At 38.3% G+C, this 10,103-nt stretch overlaps 1 protein-coding gene across 1 annotated transcript in view; it reads left to right on the top strand.

The window, feature by feature from the left end:
• Positions 1-9,873, top strand: part of LOC108729340 (Sox box protein 14) — a 26,050-nt gene extending 16,177 nt beyond the window's left edge. Inside the window, 2 exon segments of the mRNA XM_018458399.1 lie at positions 7,727-7,832; positions 7,835-9,873. Of these exon segments, the coding sequence (XP_018313901.1) occupies positions 7,727-7,832; positions 7,835-9,042 (1,314 nt within the window). The 3' untranslated portion in view covers positions 9,043-9,873.
• Positions 9,874-10,103: the final 230 nt, after the last annotated feature.

Here is a 10,103-nt window from a genome sequence, read left to right as displayed (position 1 = left end):
TACAATATCTAAAAATTTAGTTAGATAATTAATGAAAACAATTTTACGAGATTATTAAAATAATTATGTAGAGAACGCTTAAACATTGATAAAAATACTTGTGTGTGCAAAAGGTTTTAAACATTCTAGCAACTAATTTGAGCGTTCTACATAATTATTTATGTTGATGGTCTAAACAAAATTATTTTCAGATCTGTATTTAGCTAAATTTTTAGATATTTCAGCAAAATCGTTCTTTCCGTGATAGGTAATATTTAATCCTTTCAGGTCATTAAAAAAAGAAAGCTACAAAAATTGCCGAGGAAATCTGTCGATGAAAATTTTATGGCTAATAAAGTGATACTGATAATACGCTCTGTATTTCCGTTTTTAAATATATATTTTAAATCTTTATAAATATGTTATAAAAATAAAAATATTTTAAAAAACGTATTAAAAAATTTAAAAAATGTTATAAAATTATATTATAATTGTATTACATATATATAGTTATATTATAATAAATGTTTTATAATATAATATTTTTATATCTATACATGTGTTCTGTATATTCTTTGCTCTTACAACTTCATCAGTGTTGCCATAAAACTAGAAATCTTGGAAATCAGGGAATTGCCAGGAAAATTAAAAATTAAAAATGACCAGCGAAATCAGGAAAACAATAAAAAAATTTTGCAAAATTTTATAGAAAATAAAATTCTTGATGTTAAAGAAAGAGATGTTTAATTAATATACGTATATCAAATCTACACAGTTTTGGAATACTACCAATTTAACAATTAAAAATGCAAGCCGTATCAGCAATAGTAATTTACATTGCTATATTAAGTAATTGCTCTCTCAACAAAATATTGTCGGTTTTCAAATCAGGACGAAAATACAATAATTTCAAAATATTATGGAATTTGTAAATCCTGTTTACCTATTTTTGCGATTTATCTTACTTTAGTGATTCAGCTAAAAATATAAATCGTATCCGATCTGTTTATGTTTGTGATTATCTTTATACTTTGAACTACCTGAGCCTAACGAAAATAATATCATATTGCTTGAAGTATAAGAAAAATATTCAGTACAATTAAGTGAAGAGGGCCAGTCGGTCGAGACGGGTCTTGGTGTCTATTGAGAATATAATATTGAGAATATAATATTAAGAATAATATTGTTTTCAAAATATTAAAAATAATATTATTGAGAAAAGTATTATATTTTCACGCATTAATACTAAATCAAGTCTGCGAGAAAAGTTTCCAAATTCTCGAAACGATCAAGCTCTCGAGGCAATGATCTCGAATTCTTTTGCTTGCTAAAACCCAACCGACTCTCCTAATTTGCGTCTAACGGGAGATCTAATCGCTGAATATATATAAATTGCGAATCGAATCCGACGCGGTGTGGCACGCAAGGTAACGCGTGGCTCTCCTCTTCGTAACCTACATCCAGCCTCGCGATCTCCGCCGCGCAAATCCCGGTACGTCGACCGTCGACATCTGAAAGTATAATACACGGTGTTAGCTGGCATTAACATACACCGCTGTCTAATAAGCAACGCAAATCGCGGGCAGATCAGAATGCGGTGCCCTTGCGTTCGTATTCGCGCGATTTCTTCGTATCTCGGACTAGAAGTCTGGGTGCCGCCTTCCTCCATTCGTGTTTCGATAATTACGCATTGCGTAACGCGCGTATAGGCCTTTTGCGCGCATCAACGATGTGCCAAGGTCCGCTCTTTCGTGGATAGTTTGCGGACCGAGACGGTCTGGGAAATTAGCCGTACGAAGAGGGAAGGAGCACACATCTTTCATAAGAACCGGTATATATTTATCCCCTGATATCGTTATGATACCGCAATAAATAGCCCGCACGGGACTCACGCTAGAATTTTGCAAGACACTCGAGTTTCGCTTAAGAATACATGCGCAGTCTAATGATGGTCGATCTTTCACAAAAGATCTGCATATATAAAGATACATACTATAGCATTCTTTTTTATCGTTTCGCAATGCGTGTTTCACTCGAGATGTAATTCATGTTATATTAACTCTACATTACACGTGGTTTTTTGAGCTCTCCATCTGTTTTTTAATATAAGTGCAATTTCACTCTCAAATTTCAGCCTCATTTTTGCTGTTTCAATTGTTATTAAATAAACGTTTTAGTTAAAATATTAATGTAATAAAGATATTGAAAAAAAGTAACTTTTAATATTTCAACATTTTTTGAAAGCCTAGAATAGTAAAAAACTTAGGCTGAGTAAAAAAACCTGGATTGTAGACAAAGAGTTAACATAACATTTATATGGGGCGTTTCTGAAACCTCAGTACCTATTATATATTAATTTTTATTGTTGTCTTTGACGATTAATAATTAAATAAAAATTGATAATACATCCTTATTCTATACATCCTTTAAATAAAAATAAATACAAATTTTTGTAAAATTGTAAAACAATTTGCATTAAATCTAATAATATGTATAAATAGTATTTTTACATTTAATGAATCTATAAAGCGAATATCTTGGACATTTCATTCGACTAATGAAGGGTTACATATGTTACTTGAAAAATGTGCACATGAACCACAGAAATTATTTTTTCAATGCTATAAACGGATATTTACCGCAGATACGAGTATATATTGCTTTTATTGCATTTCCAAGGGGCGCCGCCGGGTCCTTAAGACGCAAGATGCAAGCAATAGACTTCAGGCAATATAAGCTCAGGCTAGTAAAAACCATCCATAAACTATTTTCTCCGATCTATCGAGATACCAGCGTAGCGACCAGATATCTGCTCTAATGGCACCGCTTTTGTAGCGCGAGCGGAACATATGGCGGGTCTACATAAGCCTCATCCGAATATACACGGGGGCTCCACCCACCTCATCGCATCCCTCGGAAACCATACTTTCGACGCTGATCCTCTCGCGAGGAACGGTTACGCTCGATTTGGCGGTTTCGTGTTCGTGCGATTTTCACGGGTCGCAGGTAAAAGCCGGTCGGCGAGGATAATGATTTATCGAGCCCCGCTGGTGATGGTGGTGTGGGAGCCCCCAGGGGGCAGCGCAACGACTTCACCTCCACCTCGGCGGCACAGGCTTTCCTTTTTGTTTTATTAAGGCCCGGGGTTTGGGCCTGGCGTCGTTGCGGCCTCTCGAGAGAAGAGAATCCATTACGCCGATCGTGCGCCGCCTCACAGTGGGCAAAAAGGCTCATTTTTTGGATAAAAATTGACCGACAATACAATTCTTAACCGATTTCAAATTTTTTTTTTTTAATTTACTCGTAATGAAATGCTCTATAACGTGGTGCTGCGCCTTTTTTTTAAACAAAACTCGAATTGAAAATGGCGGACCAAAAAAGATTATCGAAAGTGTTGAAATGATATTGAACAAGATACTTCATTGACAATTTTGAATATATTTACGCAAAATTAGGTATGTATTAGTTTTTTTAAGACGCTAAACATGAATTTAATAATTAAAAATTTCTCAAATGACATTAAATATTGAAATAAAAAATATTGAAATTATATAATTTTCAATAATTTATAGAACAATTAGTAAACATTAGATACATTATTATTTCTAAATGTTTTTCACAGTTTGTAATATTATATTGTTAGGTAGAGAATATTACATTATATTAATTAGCAAAATTTTATTACATTGCTTCGTTAAGAATTGTATTGTCGGTCGATTTTTGTCCAAAAAGTAAGCCTTTTTGCCCACTGTGCGCCTGGTCGGCGATATCTCTCTCATTTTTGCAGCGTGTAGCTCGTCAAAACGATCGGGGGCCGTCTCGATATATACGACGTGTTGTGCCAGATATCCCGCGAGACGTGCCGCAGGTTCGTCCCCCTACCGGGTGTTACATAAATCGGATCTCGCGAGCGCGAGAAACACGGCCGAATTTCGGCGAATGACGACGTGTAATTCATCGGGCCGAAATAATCAGCCTTGATGATCGGACGATCGGACCCGTTCAGCCGTATAGTTATCGGCCATTTAACCAATTAGAGATTACCATCTAGATATTTATACGGTCAATTGGGATAATTGCGATAGCGAGGTAAACGAAGCATCGCGATGAATATTATTTTTTATCGTTCAAAAGATATATCCGCGTTACATCATTATATAAGTCGGAGGTATATCATAAAGTTTCATAGTTATATGATCTTATACAGACATTTAGAAACTTTCTAAATTTCTACATACGCGGAATGAATGATTTTCTTAAAGTATAAAAATTGAGCCTGGATACACTGCAGATATGAAAATAATTTTGTTGGACCATCAAAATAATTACGTAGTACGCTCAAATTAGTTGCTAGCATGTCAAAACTTTTGGCAGCGTTACTCATCATACTTGAGATTTCTATACGTTTCTACGTAATTATTTTGATGATTCAGTAAAATTATTTTCAAGTTTATATTTAGCTAAATTTTTGGATATTGTACATCAAAAGAAACGTTTTGTATGATGTGACTTACAAAAATTTTTGTATTTTTTTAATTAAAAAATTTTGATTAACGATAAACTTTTAAATTAAAAAGTAAGAAAATTTTTGTAAGTCATAGCATACAAAACATTTCTTTGATTGTGAGTGCAGCAAAATCGTTCTTTACGTGTAAAATATTTCTGAAACCTGTATAAAATTTTATGGCCTCTATTCTCTAAAAGTGGATCAGTGTAAATATTTGCTGATGATTACATCAGTTACAAGTGTATCACTGAAATCACTGATTCACTTTTAGAGAGTAAATAATAAAATTCTTATCACAAATTTTAGAGTCTAAACAATAAAAATTCTTAAATCGCAAAGATCTCTAATTCGCTCTTTCACCTTTTGTTCACAATTTACATGTCAAGAGTTAAACCGTCTCGGTGTTTTTAGAAAGTTCTTTCTTATTCCATCGGAAAGTACCATCAAAGTATGTACCTAAATGTCTGTTACTAAAAGCTGCATCCGGAGAAGCGTCAGTGCGACGGAAATCGTCTGGGTCGGCCGTGAAACGGCAGCGAGGTATATTTACGGCCTGATATCCATTTGAAACTTTCTCACGTTTCGCGGTACGCGAAATGACGATTCCGTGTTTCATGGCCACGCGACTAGGAAGCGGCGAGGTGATTTACAAGAGCGGTCCGTCGTTCGTTGTTTGTGCGTCAGCAACGAGCGATCCTTGAGTTCGAGGGACCTCGCTGGCTGTTTGTGCCTCATTACGCACGACCAGGCCCTCGACGAGAGTTCGCTCTTTTCCTTTCTCGAGAATCGTGATTCGCCACTCGGTGTTGCGCACGATGACCGAAAAGGACAATACACGCGGCTTTTCTTCTTCCTCTTCCTTTCCCAGCGATAACGCACGTCGAGCCGCGCTTGATCTATGGATCTCTATCTTTACCATCGCCGGCGTCGACGCCGTTCATCATTCCGTATGTTGATCGCGTTCGCTATCGGTGTTTTTCAATCAACATGGAACGAGACGCGATTGCGTCGAGTATTTCTCAAACGTTCAACAAAGCGCGAAATGAGAGAAGGAGATGAAATATTCCTATTATTCTAATTATCTAACATTCCAATTAATCTAATTGCTTGTTCAATTAACGGTGATGGATATAAAATTATTTAATTAAATCGAAGAATAGAATTTTAAACAGTTGAAAAATATTAACATAAGTACTTGTTGTCTTTTTTTCCTGCTTTGTTTCCTCATTCTCTTTAATGAAATAGAAATAATAATAATATTTAATTACACGGAAAAAACGCAGTTTTGCTGAAGTATAATGCAGTAAAAATTTAATTACATGGAAAGAACGGTTTTGCTTAAATATTTAAATATTTAGCGAGATACAGATCTAAAAATAATTTTATTGAACCGTTATAAAATAATTATGTAGGAATCTCAAATATGATAAGCAGTGCTGCAAAAAGTATAAGTTTTAAAATAAAGTAAAAGTTTTAACATTCTAACAAACTTTGAATCTTACATAATTATTTTAATTAATAATCCAAACAAAATTATTTTCAAATTTCAAATTTTTAAATTATCTAAATTTTTAAATACGTCAGCAAAACCATTCTTTCCAGATAGAGATCTAAAAATAATTTGGTAGGATTATACAAAATTAATTATATAGATTGCTTAAATGCTGTTGATCACATGGCAAAAAGTTTTAGTATTCTAACAATCAATTTGAGCGTCCGAAATAATTATTTTGATGGTCCAAATAAAATTATTTTCAGATCCGTATCCAACTAAGTTTTTAAATACTTATAAACAAAACTATTCTTTTCGTGTAGATTCTATTTTAAGATCTTTAACTGGATTCGCTAACTAATATTATTTATTATACTGACAGTGTCGAGAATAATAACTACATTTGTTCGATGCTTCTCGCAGTATATTCTTACAAATAAAAGAATCTTTGACACATCCTTCTTAAAAGCATATTACAATTCTATATCGAAAATTTATGTAAAAAAACCAAATCTGCAAACGGAGATGAAGTCATTGTATGTGCGCAACGGGCGAGAATCGAGGTCGGAATTCCGGCGAATCGAGATTTCGAAGCTTAATCTGCTCTTCCAATCTGCGCACACGGCGCAATTGCGAATCGGAGAGCATTCGGTGAGCGATTAGCGTGATACGGTATTTACGCGGTTTGTCACGCAGGAGCTATCGAGCTCGTATGTGTGTCTTGCGCGCACATATGTACACACGGCGAAACGACGACGCGCATATAGCCCGGAGCGATGTACACGCACGCGATCGCTTGCCTCTCCGTCAAGTTCTCGTGAAGGCCACCACCATGTAGCGAGTTGAGATGCGAGTGTGTCTCTCGGACTCGGCCTTGGTCACTCGCTTCCGTCAGCTGCGGGCTAATTGTGAATAACGTGTCGATACGCAGGCACGCACGCATGTGCATGTGCACGCACGCACGCACGCATGGCCGAACCTCAGGGCCTCGATTCCGTGACAAGGAGCGGCGAGGAGCCTTTCCGTGTCGCGCCCGTTTCTTTGTAGCGTAATGTCGGAAATTATGCCGAAACGGGAGCAGCCGCTCGCTTTATTACGGGTGTCGTGTCTCCCGCTTCGTTTTACCTTCGTTCTGTACATTCGCCTTTTTTTTTCCACATACTCGTACATGAGCGCTCTCTCCGCGCTCGCGGTCGACGCTGGATCCGACGGCAAGAAAATGAGAGAAAAAAAACAAGAAAGATATATCGACCCGCATTCGTCGCATCCCACATTCAACGTGATCGAACGTCGTCTTGCGATTCCGGGTCGTGTCTGTCTAATGCGAAGATCGCGGTCAATTCGATGTATCATAGGCTGAAAATCACACGTGGTTAGATGTCGAGTTAAATATACGGGTATCGATAAATATGACTCATGGGATTCTCTTTCGACGTAGTGATATTTTCTGAAGAGTTCTTAGACCGGTATTTATAGTCGGTTCTTGTATTTAGGACCGTCTTAAGTATAGTCTTAAGATGTCATAAGTCAATCACAAAACTTATACATGGTCTAAGATATAGCTTCGACATTTATCGCGGCAAGTCGAATATCGTTGCCGTAATATCGACAGGAAATTATCTTATGGGATTACTGATTATCGATGTAGGAGAAACCTACGCTAAATATAAGAATTTCCTAAAAATATTAATTAAGTAAGAGTAACGAATTAAATAAACCAATGCCCATTTCTGATTTCTCTGTTACAGACGAAAAAGAACAATCCCAACCGCATCAAGAGACCCATGAACGCTTTCATGGTCTGGTCGCAGATGAGGCGCAGAGAGATTTGCGAGAAACAGCCAGATATGCATAATGCTTAGGGAAAGAATGGAAGTTATTACCGGAGACAGAGAAAAAGCCTTACAGAGAAGAGGCCGAGCGACTCAGGAAGATGCATCAGAAAGAGTATCCAAATTATAAATACCGACCCAGGAAGAAGACTTCGAAACCTACTGAGATTTTGAAGGCAAAAGAGAGGAAAAGAACGCGGAAATCGGTGTCTTTATCGTTGTCGTCGCCGTCACTACCGCCCTCTCCATCATCGTCATCGTCGATGTTGTCGACGCCGTTAAACAGCCCGGCCTCGATGCTGGCCAGCTCATCCTTGTCACCGCTGTCGCCGGTCTCCGCGGCACCCGCTGCTAGTCACGCTGCCAGGACCAGAAATGATAATAATAACAATACCCGACAGCAGATGCTGAAAAAACCGATGAAAAAGCTTCAATCGAGTGTTAAACCGATGTCCAGGTCGAACTCAAAACACGTCGAACTGTCTTTGGAAACCCTGGAAACGGCACACCATATGTTGCGCTCTGATGTGGACTCGTACAACTCGGCACCGTTATCAATTCCCGGCAAGGTGCCCACCAGCCCGACCTGCGATACCCCCGATTCACCCGAGTCCGCCTTCTACGAGGAGAGTTATAACTCCGAAAATGTTATCAACAACAACGCGATCTGCAACATCGCTCCTAAGATCAAGCAGGAACCAAAAGTAGAACTGAGAGAACCGAAGGTGGAGCCGAAATCGGAATTGGATGAAATGAGTTTCCCTTCGAAAGACATAATTCTGGCGTCTATAGACTTGCCGTCGACGATGCGGCCGGACAATCATGGTTACTGTCACACGAATTTGAGTTCCGCTGTTCGGCAGATGAATTTCCAAGTGAAGCGGGAACCTACGCAGCCCACGATGATGAACGCCGTTGTCCCGATGACGATGCTTCAGCCGCCAGTGTCCATCATGTCGTCCGTTCTTGCAACACCGACGACGGGCATCACGGGAGGTGCCATCGACGACTGTCTTCTCACGGATGAGACTCTCATTAGCAACATCGGTCGTCATCCGGTTAACCTCGAGGAACTTATTAACAGCTTTCCACATCTCTCCGATCAAACATTAACCGAGTTATCGTCCGACATCGAGATGGATAGTTTGACATTGCCGGATTTAGAGTTTAATCGTAATGAGGAGATTATGTCCATACTCAATACTGACGAATGGAACGCTGGGTCCTACTGAAAAGTCAAGAGAGAAAACGAAGGCGGAAGAGGAAGATAAACAGAATGCGCATTATTGGTTTGTATGGAGCGTTTTCACGCATAGAGACAGATAATCGTGTTATAAATAATTGTCCTCCACGTTGCGCGAGGACACCAGCGAGCAGAGAATTCACTCGCCGTGTTCCGCATAAACCGATTGACGAAGCTCTTTACCGAACGCATCGCGCATCAGCGTGATGCGCGAAGCAGATAACGCGTATTATCGCGATTGTTACCGATATTTCTTTCACACGGATCGCACGCTCGAGTTCATTTGAACGAATTATCATCCGCTATCGCGCGTCTTCGTCTTTTGTACTTGTCGCTAGAATAGACGCGCTATTCTTCGAATGTACGAGTGTTTTTTTTCGACCGGCGCGCGTCGTGGCTTTCCGTGTTGTGCTTCATGCAATTCAAATCTGCATGATCAATCGTTAGATCAAAAAGGCAGAAAATGGCCTTTCGAAGGAAAGAGGTACGATCGTTTGATTTGCAGTTAGCTTCTAATATAACGAGTATATTTGTGGGTAATAAAAACCCGCAATTAGCATATATAAAAATGAATCCAAGAGATGCGGCATTTACGTGGCCTTTATCGCTTCTCACTTTTTCTTTTTGAAAATCCGCGTAAAATATCCCGAATTCTTGCTCGATTATTTCGTTGGATAGAAATCGGGAAAACGGTCAACGCCTAATAATAGATTAATTAATAGACTCCTATTCGCGGATGTGATTTTGATTAGACGATTGTTGCGATGCACATCGTCTTTGATATTTTGATTCGTGAAAACACCTTTTTTGAATTTTTCATACGAATCAATATATCAAAATTTAATGTATCAAAATTTTTCAAGATCTAAAGCGAAGTCTTCGTTAATTCTTTATTCGTATTCCGAATATCAGCACGGCGTAAGATTAGTCAGCTCAGTAAATAGCTGACGAATCATCCGTGCGCGACATTAACATCGATTACTGAAAAAAAAAGACAAACGTTAGCCACGACGCGTGACGGTTTCGGGATTTTTCTTTTTTTGTATATGT

Source organism: Mycetomoellerius zeteki, unplaced genomic scaffold (assembly GCF_001594055.1).
Source record: "Mycetomoellerius zeteki isolate Tzet28-1 unplaced genomic scaffold, Tzet1.0 scaffold73, whole genome shotgun sequence".
Lineage (NCBI taxonomy): Eukaryota > Metazoa > Arthropoda > Insecta > Hymenoptera > Formicidae > Mycetomoellerius > Mycetomoellerius zeteki.
The sequence above is the reverse complement of the archived record's forward strand: the minus strand, read 5'-3'. Positions and strand labels throughout refer to the sequence as shown.